Here is an 18142-nt window from a genome sequence, read left to right on the forward strand (position 1 = left end):
CAGACCCCTCGATCAAATCGCATCTCAACCTTCTCTTCTCCAAGAAAACAGTCTCAACTTCTCCAATCTATCAAGGTAACTGGAGAGAGAGAGAGAGAGCGAGAGAGCGAGAGAGAGAGCGAGAGAGAGAGCGAGAGAGAGCGAGAGAGAGAGCGAGAGAGAGAGCGAGAGAGCGAGAGAGAGAGAGCGAGAGAGAGAGAGAGAGCGAGAGAGAGAGCGAGAGCGAGAGAGAGAGGGGAACACCGAGAAAGAGAGGGAGAGAGAGGGGACACTGAGTGAGAGGGAGAGAGAGCGAGAGAGAGGGGAACACCGAGAGAGAGAGACAGGGAACACAGACAGCAGGAGAGAGCGAGGGGGCCGACCGGAGCGAGGGGGCCGACCGGAGCGAGGGGGCCGACAGAGGAAACAGAAAGAGAGTTAGAGAGAGCTCAGTGAGAGTGAGAACAGAGAGAGAGAGAACGAAAGAGAGTTCTGGAGACTAGAGGTGACCCATGTGTCCTTTCCAATCATTTGGTGAATTTAATTCAACAAATACTTTCAGAAGAAAAATTCATAATGTAATGATATAGATTTAGGAAACCATCATACAAAATTCAACACCAGGTCAACACCAACATCTTCAGATTCTTCACCCACCTACGTCCTTGCAAATCACAAACCAAGTAACAATGTGCATAAACAACTGAAATAGATGGAAAAGATGCAGCTTCTGCAATTCCAATATGCAACAAGGCTTCTGATGAGGCCAATGATGGAAGATTATAGTTCTCTTCAGCAGACTGCTGAGAAATCATTCCTTTGCTTTTGGACTCTTGTAGCCAAAGAAAACCAATTGATTTGATAGGAGCTAGAGTCCAAATTTTATAACATCAAAGGAATATAGCCAGGTTGTCAGTCCAATGATAAAAGTTACTGGCAATGAAGTTAGATGTTGATGCCAGAAAAACAGCAGTTGTACATCAATACATCAAGATTGTACGTGAACACAAAACATCTGTACAAAATGCCAGCAGCAATACTTCATAGTGCTTCGCCTGCCTGTGGAACTCTGTCACTGGCATCATCTGGAAGTTTAAATGCATGTAAAGCTAGCCATCATTTACTAAACTAAGATTGAAGGAGACAAAGGAATATATGAAGTCTCTCAGTTGCCCACTGGTACTCCGGTACAATTTCTTTATCTCTTTCTATGCTCGCAGTGTTTACCAAGGGACACCTTCATCTGTCCTTATTGCTGTTATTTCTGCCCTTCCTCAACAATGTGTTTCAAAATAAAATTCATGTGTAAACTGTGAGGTAACAAATAGAGCATGAATATTCTGCTGCCTTTTGCAGTTTCCCAATAAAATGATGGTGCTTGTTCACATCTGGCACTTGACACGGGTTTTGCACTACACGCTTAGAAAACAATAATAGTACCGATGATACAGGCTCATCTAGCCACATGCACACTGTTGCAAGGAAGAATCTACCAGTGGTGAAAGTAGACCGAATATGAATTCATCATCTATCCGTGGTTAAGAATATTCAGATGGCACGTAACGGGTTAACGTTCTCTCCTGCAAAAAAGCTGCATGCTATTATTCGTTCAATTTCACACAGACCTATCCCTGTATGTTTCAACTTGCCCAGGGTACCATGACTACAGCTGTGATGAGATTCTGCCTGCCCTTGTAGAGTGATCAAAAGATAGACTGAAATTCTGTTTCCAAGAGCAGTCACATCATTGCAATTTCCCCCCCCCCCCCCCCCCCCCCCCCCACGCCCCTTACTTCTTTCTGGACGGACTTTAATGAACAACTGATCGAAACACAGAGTCTCCAGAGAGTAACTGCACAGCCTCAGTCTTCCTTTTTGATCTGACTCCCTTTGGAAACGTCAGTTCAGCCTTCAATTCGCGAGGCACTGACTTGATTGATATCTGCTCTGATGTGCTTCAGCACTTTGAACTTCACATATTAAAATCCCATCAGACCAGCTGGCCTCTATTCCACTGAGCAGCTTTTGCTGGTGAATGCAGAACATAAAAACAGTGCATTTTTGGCAGCTCTTTGAATTTTATATCAAAACCCAGACTTCTAGCAAATTCCAAATCGACTTTATTCAGACTGGCCTTATCATGCAAAACAGATTTTTTGAGATGTTTCTGCATATGGAAACTGGAAAGGAAATATATTCTCAAACAAGATTTCTAATTTCACAAGGACAGCTCTTCTCCATTAATCTACTGATTGTTTTTCCTCTCTCAAAGCAGTACATGCTATACTTCAGAATGGTTGATCTCGCCTTCCCCAATCTCTCATGGAGGACTGGCTGATGCTCTAGCAAGGGTGGATGGCCTGTTTAAGGTTCAGGCAATTTTTCATGCCTGTGTCTACTGCCGGCAGGCAATTCTTATTCTTCCATGTGAAACGTCATACCAAAGACAAAACCTGACCTTGTCTGTCCGCACAAGTACACTTTCAGACAGAAGAACAGCAATCACTGACTTTTTTCCCCTAATAGCATTGGAGGCTAATTGTGGCACTCCTTGCTGGTCAAGTTGAAATCCCTATAGACCAGGATTCAAACCTGGAATCAAAGTTTGAACATCTCAGTCCTTAATAAGCAAACATCTATCTATTCAACAAGCCAATATTTACCTTATATGTAGCTAGGTTGGTCGGCAATTTGACTATGGGACATTACAGCTCAACCCAAGTCCACTCTCATCTATCCAATGTTGAAATGTTCATTTCACATCATGAGCAGGACCTCTGGTTAATTTTTTTCCTCTTAAGCTCAGGGATAGGGCTAACTGTAGTACTCCATTGCAACCCAAGGAGAAATCAGTTGATTTCAATACTTAGGTGACATAGTAGAGGGTGCTTGTGCTTTTAGAAATGATTCTCATCACAAGTAGGCACCATTTGCAGAATAATAAAGAAAAACTGCAGAAATTTATTCTCGAAAACCTTCAAGTCAGATAAGTCATAAAGCCACCGTCATTAATTGGATCCTCTGGTGTATTTTTTTAGCTCTCATTCCTTTCTTGACGAGTCCTATTACTGCTACTAGCTTATCGGACAATCAATCTCCAGAAATGACTGCATTAAGCTAGTTTAATTAATGTTTATATTAGGCCCAATGAGGCAATTCAACAATAAATACAGTCAAACGCACCAGTCTGCATTTAGAAATGGAAACATTTTCTGTAACTAAGTGCATAGTTCAATGACTTGGTGTCAATTTTGAGATATTTTCATTGGTTAAAATCTAGCAGTTTATCAATTGATGTGGGCTGAGTAGCATGCTGGAAACAGGCCAAAAAGCAACTATCTCAAACAGGAGTCTATATTTCCTCTATTCTAATGAACCAGCCCATTACTGGAAATGTCCACATTCCATTGCTTAGATGTAGCAAAGACACTTATTGTGAAGTCACATCTAAATGGTTATCCTTGGGTAACCAATGCAGCTTGCTCGATATGACTGCATTGCAAATGCCAACAGTGGGAACCCTTAATTATCCAGCAATCTGCTTCCACTTAAAGGCAATCTACAATCTAACTGCCCAAATTTTCTCCCACATCATGCTTTATCATTCACTCAGTTATCAAGTTGTTTAGTTGCTAGTTTGTCTGGCATCTGGAGTGATAAGAAACAAATAACTAATGAGACATCCAATTTAGGTGATGTGGTAAGTGAAAGTTCTTAAAACAGCCACACAGTCAAACAACTGCTCCAACTCTGATTGACATTGTGGGAAATAAAAGTAGGAACAATAATTTCTCGTCTATAAAATGAAGAAGGTAATTTCAACAGAAACTCCCAATGTGTTCCAGAGACTGAACTACCAAATGCAAGAAAATGAATAGTTAATTGTCAACAAGGGCTGCAATAAAGCCAAAATGGAACAGTTACTGCTCACCTTAAGCAACAGTTGTGATTCTGATGCAAGTCTTCCACTGTCAAAGATTTAACATCCAGGTTCATGCATAAAAAAACCTGTCATTTGTAAAACATGTAAGAAGATGAACCGTCTAAAAACCGTATCACACCAAGCCTTGAACCCCTTCAATTGAAGTGATGATAAAAGTGTAGAAAAATTAGGTGACCTCATCAGGAAGAATTTTAGAGTGCTCATGGTTTTCATGGTCTTCCAGGTTTTCTCCTGTAAGCAGGCAATTCTTTTTTTTAAAATAAATTTAAATTGCCCAATTATTTTTTCCAATTAAGGAGCAATTTAGTGTGGCCAATTCACCTGCTCTGCACATTTTTGGGTTGTGGGGACGAAACCCATGCAGACACGGGGAGAATGTGCAAACTCCACACAGACAGTGACCCAGAGCCGGGATCAAACCTGGGACCTCAGCGTCGTGAGGCAGCTGTGCTAACCACTTGGCCACCGTGCTGCCCTGTAAACAGGCAATTCTAAAGAGCTGCATTTAAGCAAGAATCAGCATTTTTAGCAGAACGAGAGAGAAAGCAGAAAAGAATGACTTGGAAGCCATATTAGAGCGACTGCACCGCATCTGAAACTTCCTATTGTACAAATCACTCGTGCAGTGTATATAATCATGGACAGATTGCCTGCTGGAACGTATAAAGTGGGGAAAAAAATACTCACTCCATCATTGAAGCTGGAATTGTGCAGCAGTCCTGGATGGCCGTCAATGGAGATGTCAAATGAGCCGTGTAGGATGCCTCTACCACCTGCTTGTTACGATTCACTACATCGAGGTAGCGATTAAACTTCTCTCTTATCTTTTTAGCCAGCTGCCGACAGAATGTAAAGCACAATATAGGATGAACTCATAGCAATATTAATGTCTTAATTGTAATGTTCTCTATGTTCACAGATGGCAATGTCTTTGTGGTTGAATCAATCTTTGTTAAAGAACAAAACTATTTATTAACTAACTAAACACTATAAAAGTTTCTATGATGTGAACGACAAGTACAGTTGGATACTATGGCTAAATAGAAATAATGATTAATTAGTATTAATTACCATTGACAAAGGAGCGACTGGACTTTATGCCTGCTACCCACGTTCTGCTGCACCCCTGGTGTGTTCCAGTAACATTCTCCTGTCATCACACCACCTAGTGGTCGGATGTTAGAATCTCCGTCTATGCATACGGCACCAATCTTTACTTACGGTTCGATTGTTAAATCATACACAAATTATATTCTACATATCATTACACTAATTATGGGTAAAATTACACTTTTTGTTCATGAAAGAGAATCCCAGAATGTTTATAGCACACAGGAGGACACCATTTGGTCTGGCGAGTCTGTGCCATAGTAATGAAGTCATTGTTGATATGTTTCCAGCAATTTCCTTTGGACACTGTTCAGTCCAAATGCAATTCTACATACCACCTCGACATTCTACTTTTACCTCCCAAGGACTTGCTGCCCAGGTGACATTCCTACTTCCATATCTAATATAGCATTAACATCCCGAGGTAAGACAGCCAATTTGTGTTGAAATGTTCACTTTTGTGCCTGTGCCCTTTGGGCATGGAGTCTTACATTAATTTCAAGTGGAATTCCTCCTAACAGCAAAGAGCGGAGTTGGAGAAGAGACTTCCATTCAATATGTGTTCACTGAATTTGAAACCACACCAGAAATGAATGGACAGCACAATTCAATCCTTTCCAGTGCCTCCAAAAAGCAAAAAGAAATAACCAGGGAAAAACTAGGCCACCACCCAAAGCCATGAAAAATACAGGACCCCGTTTCCCCCAAAATTTAATGTGGTATCGAGCTGGACAACTGAAAATTTCAATACAAATTAATTTGTGGTGTCACATAACTAGGAGCAGGAGTAGGCCATCTGGCTCCTCGAGCCTGCTCAGCCATTCAATGAGATCATGGCTGATCTTTTGTGGACTCAGCTCCACTTTCCGGCCCGAACACCATAACCCTTAATCCCTTTATTCTTCAAAAAACTATCTATCTTTACCTTAAAAACATGTAATGAAGGAGCCTCAACTGCTTCACTGGGCAAGGAATTCCATAGATTCACAACCCTTTGGGTGAAGAAGTTCCTCCTAAGCGCAGTCCTAAATCTATTTCCCCTTATTTTGAGGCTATGCCCCCTAGTTCTGCTTTCACCCGCCAGTGGAAACAACCTGCCAGCCTCTATCCTATCTATTCCCTTCATAATTCTTCTATAACCCCCGCATCCTTTACTCGTCCCAGTCTACTCAACCTCTCCTCGTACTCCGACCCCTTCAGCTCTGGGATTAACCTAGTGAATCTCCTCTGCACACCCTCCAGCGCCAGTACGTCCTTTCTCAGATAAGGATACCAAAATTGAACACAATACTCCAGGTGTGGCCTCACTAACACCTTATAAAATTGCAGCATAACCTCCCTAGTCTTAAACTCCATCCCTCTAGCAATGAAGGACAAAACTCCATTTGCCTTCTTAATCACCTGGGAACCAACTTTTTGCAATTCATGCACCAGCACACCCAGGTCTCTCTGCACAGCAGCACGTTTTAATATTTTATCATTTAAATAATAATCCCTTTTGCTGTTATTCCTACCAAATTGGATAACCTCACATTTGTCAACATTGTATTCCATCTGCCAGACCCCAGCCCATTCAATTACCTATCCAAATCCCTCTGCAGACTTCCAGTATCCTCTGCACTTTTTGCCTTACCACTCATCTTAGTGTCATCTGCAAACTTCGACACATTGCACTTGGTCCACAACTCCAAATCATCTATGTAAATTGTGAACAATTGTGGGCCCAACATTGATTCCTGAGGGACACCACTAGCTACTGATGGCCAACCAGAGAAACACCCATTAATCCCCACTCTTTGCTTTCTATTAATTAACCAATCCTCTATCCATGCTACTAAATTACCCTTAATGCCATGCATCTTTATCTTATGCAGCAACCTTTTGTGTGGCACCTTGTCAAAAGACACGATTGGTTCCTGCTTGGTTTGGCACTCTGAGTTCACATCTTCATTTGAACAAGTAAAATACACAATTCATAAAAAGAGGCATTTAAAAATAATCTGTAAATAAAAACCATTGGAGCAACACACACATAATGAGACATTCTTCACCAGCTCCAACAATGTAATTACTTCCACTTCACCAATTCACACAAGTGTGCCATGCTTTTGAGTAGTTAATATACAAGAGCAACTGGCCTTGCACAGAAAAGGGATGGGGGTGGGGTGAAGGGGGCTGCTGCTGCTGGCACACCAAAGTTTGTTGCTTTTGACTGAGACCCCTTCAAAGTGTGTGGATGTATGAAGATTTCAATATCAAGGTCAGATGCAAGTCTTCCACCATCAAATAATGAGGTTCAACATTAAAAATTGTCTTCTGTAAAACATTTCAGAAGATGAATGGACTCAAAATTGTACTACACCAAGACTTGGCTCCTTCGATAGAAGAAAAGATAAAAGTGCAGAAAAATGCGACATCTTTACCAACAGTTAAAAACAGTGGCACGATCTGCAATGAATGTCAAATTGTGCTCAGAATATTCAGAAAGCAACATCAAAGCACAAACTGTTTAGTTATTCTGTGCTTACATTTGCATTACTTACATAAATGCTGAAAACACCATGAATTTTTTATAAAGCGCATATACATTTTACCTCGTCTGTCTCATCTATAATTGTTAACCATGATTAAAATATTAAATTACAGGCCCCTATCAAGAGCAAAGTAGAAATTAATGCCTGGTTTGGGGAGGAGGGGGGAGGAGGAGGAGAAAGCCCTGGAAGCACTTCTTTGATCCATAAGTGTATGCCATCTACATTTTTCTGTAATGATGTTTAATTTTGGTTTTCACCTGCAATTCAGACATTGCAGGAACTCCGAACTGAAAACTGGCATCGAAAAAAAAATCTGCAGTGTTGTTCTCGTCATTATATTTATTTTCTGTATGGGGTGAAAATGCCTGAAAGGCAAACAAATCATTTTTAAGCCAATACATTTCAGTTGCTGTGGGTTTGATTCTTATGAGATACATTAATTAATTAACTCACATATCACTAGCTATGGGCTTCACCCGAGGTTTACAGAGCTCAAAACACTGTGCTGCCGCAGAAAATTACAACTGGCTCCTAGGCTCTAAACATGGTTCAAGCAGATGCAGTCGGGGAGTTTATCATACCTATGGCACCTGACTAAAATGCAAATCACGTGCGTGTAAGTACAATACCCCAAATCTTTTCAATCCTTTAGGACATCATCCCTATGCCCGAATACGCCTCTGTCTATTATAGCAACACTGCCCAAGTTAGAGGGACCCAGTTTCAATTCTGACCTTGGGTGACTGTGTGGAGTTTGAACATTCTCCACGTGTCCTCCGGGTGCTCCGGTTTCCTCGCACAGTCCAAAGATGTGCAAGTTAGGTGGATTGGCCATGCTAAATTGTCCCTTAGTGTCCAAAGGTAGGTAGGATTACAGGGATTGGGAGCAGGATTGGACCTAGGGTGCTCTTTCAGAGGGCGAGTGCAGGCTCAAGGAGCCAAATGGCCTCCTTCTGCACTGTAGGGATTCTATGATTAGTTTTTTTTCCTTTTACAAAAGTCCAGCTGCGGTTTCTCCAACGGTGGGATCCTCCGCTTCGCCAGTAGCGCACCCACGGGTTTCCCGACGGCATGGATGGCCATAACGGGAAACCCCATTGGCCGACTGCTGGAACGGAGGATCCCACTGCCGGCGAGGGCACGCCACTTTGGAAGACGAGGCTAGTGGGACGGACAGTCCTGCCCCAACTCTTACTAATTTCCAAGGATCTTAAGTGATAGAATATTATTTATGGTCTTATCACAAATATTAATTAGTTTGGTAACTTAGTCCTGCAGTCCTCTTAGATTCTACTACAGGAGAATTTACTTCAAGGAAACAAATCCCCAAACACTCAAATTAATGACAGCACTTAGAAGATTGATAGATTTAAGTATCTTGGTCTGCATTTCAAAGCTTATTTTGAAGACCTTTACTTGGCCTCCCCCCACAACCTCCCCAAATTTTCTTTAGGCATTGACTACTTCCTGGGACCAGAGGCAAAAGCCACACATTCTTGTACTTCTCCCAAATGGTAATTATTCATGTGCCAGTTTTGACAGGGAGTGCTGGAAGGTTATTTGGCCTCGCAGCCATTATTCAAATCAGATCCTGAAATCTGATATACTTTTTTTTTTAGACTTTATAAATCAGGGGCAAAGGTTTACAATGTGCTGAGGAAACGTAGTCACTAAAGGTTTCAGCCCACCTTCACAAAAAGCCATTTATTTGTTCTGTGTAATTATCGGGCTTGACAGACAGGAAACATCATGTATACTACCTTCATTAAGCTTTTCTTAGAGGGGTGAGATGATAAATTGTTGGCTACAGAATAATCCAAATGATTTTCTGGTCTATTGCAATGGCAGGATTCCCAACCTGAAATGATATATTCATTGCGATCCAACAGCAGAGATTGTTTTGCACCGCCAAGATTGTTTTTACTTTGATTTTGTGAAAAATTTTACTCTTTGAAACACCTTTTAGTCATTTCAACTAAGATCAATTTTTCAGTTCCTTTGCTGCGCCACAAGGACCCAAAGCAGAAATTGCAGCAACTCAGTGTGGGAGGGAGGAAGGGAAGAGAGAATGGGCATCCTGCCATGCTCACAAAATCTGCTGTATTTATAGTGCCAATCTGATAAACTGGACAAACCAATATATTAGCACATGCATACATATCTTTGGTTTGTCTAAATAAATTGCACTTTGAGTGACCTGGTTCCTTGTTTCATGGCCTATTTTTACCCCATCCCATCTCCAGTACACATTTGTTTCCACACCGCAAATCTAATTTGTCCGCTACAGCAAGAAACAGACAAGTCACACCTCCACAGCTAAGCCCACGATATAATGGTTTAAATTGGAGTGAGCTGGGGGCAACACGGTAGCATTGTGGATAGCACAATTGCTTCACAGCTCCAGGGTCCCAGGTTCGATTCCGGCTTGGGTCACTGTCTGTGCGGAGTCTGCACATCCTCCCAGTGTGTGCGTGGGTTTCTTCCGGATGCTCCGGTTTCCTCCCACAGTCCAAAGATGTGCGGGTTAGGTGGATTGGCTATGATAAATTGCCCTTTGTGTCCAAAATTGCCCTTAGTGTTGGGTGGGGTTGCTGAGTTATGGGGATAGGGTGGAGGTGTTGACCTTGGGTAGGGGGTAGGGTGCTCTTTCCAAGAGCCGGTGCAGACTCGATGGGCCGAATGGCCTCCTTCTGCACTGTAAAATCTTTGTATTTATACCTCTTGGGTACACTGGCAAAAGAAGTGGACTGCTTGTCCACTTCATAGCAAGGCTACAGGATCACGAGAATTGAAGAAAATTTTGTTGAAGCTTTTTGTCTTGCACTCATCAGAACAATCACAAGAATAACAATGTCAGACAAAACAACAACTTAATGCTGTATGAGACGAGAGTGCCGATTGGTTGTCAAGTGAACTCGGTTTGGTAGAGGCATTGCCATGGAGAATCCCTATTGTGGGGAACAGCACAGAAAATGGGCCAAACGTGTTGCAAGGGAGCCCATTGTCTGCTTCTGTAGCCCCTGTTTAAAAGTCTGGACTGCTCTTTCGGCCAAACCATTTGAAGCCGGGTGATATGGTGTTGTGCGGATCTATCGGATCCAATTGGTCTGCATAAAAGAACAGAATTTGGCACAGGTGAATGCCGTTCCATTGTTAGAGACGAGCACATCTGGAATGACGTGCGCACTAATCGTTTAGCAAAGCAGCTCGACCGTGACCTTCGAGGTCATCGCCTGCATTCGGTGGACCTCTATCCATTTGGAGTGAGCTGCGACTATTATCCAAACACGACCCCTGGAAAGACCCGGCGTAGTTAGACATAGAACATTACAGCGCAGTACAGGCCCTACGGCCCAGGATGTTGCGCCATCCTGTGAAACCCCTCTAAAGTCCCTCTACACTACACTGGGATGCTGTGACAGGCAACAAGTCCATAAAGTGTAGGGCGATATGACTTAATTGGCCAATGTGGGTGCCGGTGGCCTGGTTGGGAGGGGGAGGCAAATCAAACATCAGCGTGGGGAACCCTCTCCCCAAGGCGGTGGTTCAGCACATTCACAGGTCACCAACAGCAACCCCGAACATTGAATCCGCGCGGAAGCGATGGGAGGAATCGCCCTGTCTTCTTTAAACAGCCTGAGCAAATGCTTGTGGTTAGCACTGTATAAGCATGGCCATAAATGTACTGGTGGAATTTCTTGACGACAAATACCTCATCCAGTCCTCCTTTTCAGTTTGGGTGTATTTTGCTCGGTTATAGCGAGCGTCCAAGAGGCGAATGCGATGGGGCGCTATTTCCCGTCATCCATGCAGTGACGCAAGACTGCCCAAATGCTGCAAGGCGACGTGTCTCAAGTGAGCAGCAGCAGTTTGCCGGGGTCGTCAGCTACTTCTTCACCTCTAGGAAAGCTGAGCCCATTCCCATGGCTGGTCTTTTTCCAACCATCGATGCAGGGGAGCCAGGAGGGTCGCAAGGTTCGGGATGACATTTCCATAATAATTATCAAGCTCCAAAAAAGAACAGAGCTCCGTCAGTCCTTCTGGGATGGGGGCCTGTCGGATCACCGACACCTTGTACTCGACCGAGTGAAAGCTGTGGCGGTCCACGCAGTTACCCAAGTACATACCTTCAGCGGCGTGGAACGTGTGCTTTCTTTTCTGCGGTTCCGAATTCTGGCACCCGAAAACTGCTGGAGAACCTTGGCATGGTTCTGTAAATGCCCCTGGTCCGAGGCCCCAGTAAACAAGTCTCATAACACCAGGTTAAAGTCCAACACCTGAGGAAAGAGCAGTGCTCCAAAAGCTAGTGATTCAAAATAAACCTGTTGGACTTTAACCTAACTGTGCTCACCCCAGTCCAACACCGGCATTTCAACATCATGCCCAGTAATCAAAACATTGTCATGGTAGACCGTGTTGCGTGGCAGGCCCTGCAGTCTGTTTTCTATGACCGGCTGAAAGATAGTGTAAGCGAACAAAACCCTGAAGGGTAAACGAGTGTATTCATACCTGCCCGACGTCTATGCGGCTCCCGGTGGCAGTAACCCCTCGGCTCGGGGACCACAACTTCAGCTCTCAAAAATGGTGCATGGCACGCCGTCGGGCATCCCAAACGGAGAATTGCCATCCCCTGTATTTCCCCGCTTTTGCAGGTTATGGCAATTTTCTGCTCTCCGCAGGTCCAAATGAGTTTCAGACAGGAGCTCCGTTGAGTTGCCGCACCGCAAATCCCGCAAACCACGCAAACCAATCTGTCTTATAATGCTTCGGTCAAGGCTGTACCAAACTCAAAAAATTCTGCGCGTTTCCTCAGGCGGGCCAGAAATTTGGTTACGGACTTGCCTGACTTTGGTAGCCATGTGGATGACTATTATTGGTGGCTTGGACTGAAGTGCTCACCTACTAATGCTACCAGGGCGGTGAAAGACTATATCCGGCACATCGGGGTAAGTGAGGCTTTGATAATGCAATATGTTGCGCCTCCACCAGCTGTGAGGAGGATGACTGTCTGTTGTTCACCTCTAATAATGGCATTTGTTCGGAATAAATATTGCATCTGCTCCACATATTAGCCCAGTCGTCCATACCTGCATTCGAAAGGTTCCAGTTTCCCAATATGTGGCATGTCTGGTGCTATAATCCTGAGGCCTTTATAAAGTAGCACAGGTTCGTAGAAATTGGCACTGTCGTGCAGCTCCACTTTATCCTCATCGCCAGTGTTGGACCCAAGCAGAGTGACCACAGGGAAACGGATGTTTGGAGGCAAAATTAAGTTTAATAAAACACACAACTATTCTTCTCCACTCCCTGAAAGGTTCTCCTGCCCATCTACATTTAGGCCAGGTTTTTATACCCAACAGCCTTCCCTTGTTAAGGGAAGCCGTCCTTTTAAACAGGATAGTTCTTGCTTACTGAGGTCACAGGGAACCTGATAGTCCATACCCTGTGACCTCTGTGAGAGTTGTAACACTTGTTGAATGTTATCCAGGAAAATGCATTGGTTTGGGCATCAGGTTTGGGGTGGGTTTGAGTTCAACTGATGGAATGACCTGTCAACATTTATGCCTGGGCTCATACACAAGAATTGTCACTTGGGATTTGAGAGGGCTAAGGAAGTGAGAGAGGTGTGTTAGATGCCAGAGAACAGACAGTCTTATTTGAAATTGCACTTCAGGAAAAAGGCAGAGATTTGGTGAAACATTGGAGAAAATAATCACCACCTTTCTCCTTAAATATTTCTGATTAATTTTCCATCCATTTAATTTACACAATTCTTTGATTCATATTCTGACAAGTTTGCAGCGAGCCCAATTGAAATTAAGCCCTTCATTAAAACAGTCTGCACATACTGACAAGCTTTCCATAAACCATTAATGTTTAAAAAGCTCATTCAGAACCAATTGAATACAGCTGGTATGTGTGATTTCTCAGTTCAGATCGCTAACATTGCTGAGTAACTTTATCATCTGTACATTCTGAGCACTTTATTGTGCATCAGGTCAAAGAATATTAGTCACAGTGCATTTATTGAAACACTATCAGCACAGAACAGCAGCTCTGCTGGGTTTCCCAGCAGGCAACTGACAAACTGTTGCTAAAAGATTCTTTCTCACCCGCAAACACAGCCACAATCTCCGCCAAAGCTTAAGCACAGATTAATGAGAGGTTTTGATTTGTGTGGCAATGAGGAAGAGTAATTTCACATAAAACAAGTTTGATGCAGGCAAGGTGAAGCTCACTAAAAGCCCCCCCACCCCCCCGCTCAAGTCCTAGGTTCCTTGCTGCCAGGGCATTGGAACAACGGACTGATGGAAGTGAAGGTGCTTAGATTGATGGAACTCGAGGGATTCTGAAGGTTGCTTGACAATCCTGTTCTTGCTTTGGCCTTTCCAAGCGACATGGATGGGGCTATTATCCTGCAGTTCATATATAATCCTGGACTTTATTTTCTTGTGATTATGCTGTTGATTGCACGTTATTGGCTTTTCTCCTGACAAGGGTGTGCGGTATATGAGCACGAGGGTTAGGGCCGTCGGTTATCCTGTTTCGACAAAATCATATTGAGTTGTCAATGTGACATGTGTTGTGTGCATATTCTTGCTCTTTTTGTGTGTTGTAATCCTTACATTTATGAGGAGGGCATGCATTTTAAACATCCCTTATCTCGTTTATTGAGAAGATGAGTAAAGCCACGCCAGGTGTGGTAGTGCATGGTAGGGTTAGCTAAGTCCTCACTTGGATTGAGAAAAGCACCCAGTTCAAGCTATGTGTACTGGGTTGTTATTTTACATTTTTTCTTTACTTTGAGTCTCGAGAAACATCTCCTATGAAAGGTCGGACAGATCATTTATCCGAGAGGGGACTGGGTTCCTTACCATTTTTCTTTGTGGCTGGTACCTCTGGGAGTTGTTGAGGTTATTCCTTGCTTGATTTGTTTGAGTGAAGAGTCTGTATGCTGTGGATCTGGGTTGTTGGAGCCCTTCTTCCATTTGAGGGCAGGGTAGGTGAGGGAAATAGGCATCCTCCTCCAAGTCGTCTTATATGGAGGTTTCCTGAGTGTCTTTCTCATTGTAGTCAGGTCTTCCTAGCAGTGTTTTTGTCTCTTGTTTTAAATTTAAAGTATTCAATTCATTTTTTCCAATTAAGAGGCAATTTAGCATGGCCAATCCATCTAGCCTGCACATCTTTTGGGTTGTGGGGGCGAAACCCACGCAAACACAGTGAGAATGTGCAAACTCTACACGAACAGTAACCCTGAGCCGGGATCGAACCTGGGACCTCGGCGCCATGAGGCAGCAGGGCTAACCCATTGCGCCACCGGAATCAGGCCCCTCCCAAGATGCCCAATTGCTTTGTGTCTTGGCGACGATTCTTCTTCTCCTTGGTGGTGGGGTCTCCTTGGTTGTGGGAGACATGTCTAGTGTTGGCGGGGCTGGTACACTGCCCTGGATGCGGTTAGTGAGGAGTGAGTCTTGGCATGTGCTGGATATCCTCGGGGTACGGACTCCCATGTGCAAGTGTGCTGGACTAGGCCAGGTCCGTTGCTGTCGCTGCTGTCCTGTTTCCCCCCCGTATGCTTGGGATGTCTCGTCTCAAAAACACTTAGTAGGGATGTCCTGAGGCTGACTCTTGATATGTTCTGAGTAACCGTGGTTTACTAACTCAAGTCCTCGAGGCTGGATCAGATCCTGTACTGTGGTTGATATTTTGTTCCCCCCCCACACCCTTATGTTTTGGACATTCCTTTTTAGCCGGGAGGTTATGAGAGGCTGAGTGAGGTTTGAATGAGCATCCTTTTCTCTTCTTTGTCATATGGTTCGGGCATGTGGCAGAGATTCATAGGCTTATGGCTGTGTTCTGGTCCTTTCTATCCTGAGATCCTCTGCTCCGGGTGGAGCAAGTTAGTCTGAATCGCAATATTTTGGGGCGTTCCACTTGATGATCTTGCTTGGGACCCTGGAGCTGTGAAGCAACAATGCTAACCACTGAGCTACCGTGCCACCCATAATAGTAATACTAATAATATGAGTCCGTAACATTCCAGGAGAAGGCAATCAATCAGCACACATATAATAGCAACTCCCTTTAACAGGATACTAGATAAAATCAGACAACACCACCATGATAAGGAAAGTCTAGATTAGAGGTCGAGTTAGTCCGAGGAGCAAACCATTAACCAATTTCCTTGCCCTTCATGGATTGAAGAAGGCCAAAGCAGCAGTTGAAATATTGAACAACAAGAATCCGTGATTGACTCCTGCAAGGATACAGACAGGTCTGACATCTGAGAGGAGGACCTTTCAGCGTGTTATCGGTGCCTCTGGTGTTGCTGGAGTTGAGGGAGATACGTTCCGGTGCAGGCCCAAACACAGCACAAAGATCTTATCCTGAATTCCAGTGGTTGTTGCCAGCAGCCGCTGTGTGAGAAGGTGCGCCCATTTTACCATGTTTTCATGGCCTTATCCTCCTCTCCCTTGTTCTCTGGCAATGCGTGTAGAGGCACTGGTCTAATGATCGTATTAGGCCAACTGTAATGCTGTTTTCCTGTCCTCCTCTAACTCTATGTATGTTGCAACATTTCTGCTATGCTGTATCATTCCTGGTTTTATTGTTTGTCAAAATGGAAATCTCAAAACCCCAACCCCAAATGTCCAATTTGTCATCCCAACCATTCAATGTCTGACTCCCACCCATCACCATGATCACCTCTTCCCCGCACCCCCAGGTCTAATTCGTTTACACTCTCCACGGGGTCCAACTCTTCCACACAACAATATCCAAACTTAGGAAGCATGCTAGAAAAACGACTATTTAGTTTTCTCAAACAAACTTTTCCAATGCCCAAATCAAGTAAAGGACAGCACTGTGGTACAGTGGTTAGCACAGCTGCCTCAACAGGGCAAAGGACCTGGGCTCAATTCCATCTTTGGGTCACTGTCTGTGTGGAGTTTGTATGTTCTCCGTGTTTGTGTGGGCTTCCTCCGGGTGCTCCGGTTTCCTTCCACAGTTCAAAGCTATGCAGGTTAGGTGGATTGGCCATGCTGAATTTCCCCTCGTGTCCAAAAGGTTAGGTGGGGTTATTGGGCTATGGGGATAGGGTGGAGGCAAGGGGGCTCTTTCAGAGGGTCAGTTCTGTAGTGATTCTATGATTCTAATTTCTCCTCATCTCATGAAGATGAATTTCCACTGCGTGCGCAGTTTATAAAAAAGAAAAACGCAATTGCTACAATTATGAAGGTTAAATGATCATCACATTTTGGAACTGTGCCTTTAGTTTATGGCATAACACATTTAATGTACCTCTGAAGTATGCTGTTCTACTTTAAATCTGGTTACTGTGATTGTGTCTTAAACTCAAGAACAATTTTTTATTCTTCCTTGATTTCTTCTGAACAATACCTTGGGCTCTGTCCTCTTAACTCCAGTCATCTTACACACTCTCTGTCTCAATTCCTGTTTATCAGGACTGTAACTAGTACTTTAGGAACCCTGCCTCTTTTCAGCTCCTGGCCTGTCCAGTCTCTCTTCTGGCAGAGTTGAGAAACGTTCATTCTCCAAGATCCAGTCTCTAACTGTCCCCAATTCAGCTAAAGCTTTTTAAAAATAAAGTTAGAGTACCAATTCCTTTTTTTCCTAATTAAAGCACAATTTAGCGTGGCCAATCCACCTACCCTGCACATCTTTTTGGATTGTGGCTGTGAGACCCATGGAGACATGGGGAGAATGTGCAAACTCCACATGGACAGTGACCCAGAGCCGGATCGAACCCGGGTCCTCAGCGCCCTGAGACAGCAATGTTAACCACTGCGTCACCGTGCTGCCCCAGATTCAGCGAAACTTAAACGCTTTTTTTATCCTTACAAGGGACTCCAGTTGCTAAACAGCCCCCACACGCTTATGCCATTTATTTATTCTTCATGCCGTAGCCCTCGCCTAACACAATAAAAACACAGTTGGAACTTAACCAACCCCCACACATACAACCACCTTTGTCCAGCATTAATCTAACTATAGGTTTCACCCTTCTAGGCACAGAAACAATAAATTAAACCACTTAAAACTGTACCATTTTTCTATTGTTTACCATACAAATCCCTTAAAACTATCTTTATTTTTCTGACACTCTCTTTTCTCATGTTTTTTTTTACCTCCCCTCTGAATCTTCGGTATTCCTCTAGATTCAATTGCATTTTCTACCTGACACCTATCCTGAACATACTTTTTCTTCTTTTATTTTATTTCTATTTCCTTTTTCATCAGGAAGCTCTGGATTTGTTTGTCCTACTTTTGTCATTTGAGGGAATATATCTTTACTGTGCCCAAACCATTTCTTTTTTGAAGGTAGCCCATTGTTCATCTACAGTTTTTCCTGCCAAGTCTTCATTCCAGTCAAACTGGCCCAGCTCCATTCTTGCCCCAGTAAAGTTGGCTCTCCCCCAATTAATTATTTTTAACCTGGATTGCCTATTGTCCTTTTCTACCACCATCCTAGACTTTATGATACAACGATCACTGCCCTCGAAATATTCTCCCACTGAGACTATCTACTTGGCTCATCTCATTTCCAAGAACCAGG

The 18142-nt window shown here is 43.6% G+C and overlaps 1 protein-coding gene across 2 annotated transcripts in view; it reads right to left on the bottom strand.

Moving 5' to 3' along the window:
• The window catches only part of cachd1 (cache domain containing 1), a 191806-nt gene that overhangs the window by 70170 nt on the left and 103494 nt on the right, over positions 1–18142 (bottom strand). The window contains exon 3 of one of the 2 annotated variants that reach the window (XM_038794480.1): positions 4610–4758. In XM_038794480.1, coding sequence (XP_038650408.1) covers positions 4610–4758 — 149 coding nt within the window. Of the gene's footprint in view, positions 1–1772; positions 1904–4609; positions 4759–18142 lie in introns of those variants that run through there. The other variant, XM_038794481.1, reaches the window with a different exon arrangement.

Source organism: Scyliorhinus canicula, chromosome 4, assembly GCF_902713615.1.
Source record: "Scyliorhinus canicula chromosome 4, sScyCan1.1, whole genome shotgun sequence".
Taxonomy (NCBI): Eukaryota; Metazoa; Chordata; class Chondrichthyes; order Carcharhiniformes; family Scyliorhinidae; genus Scyliorhinus; species Scyliorhinus canicula.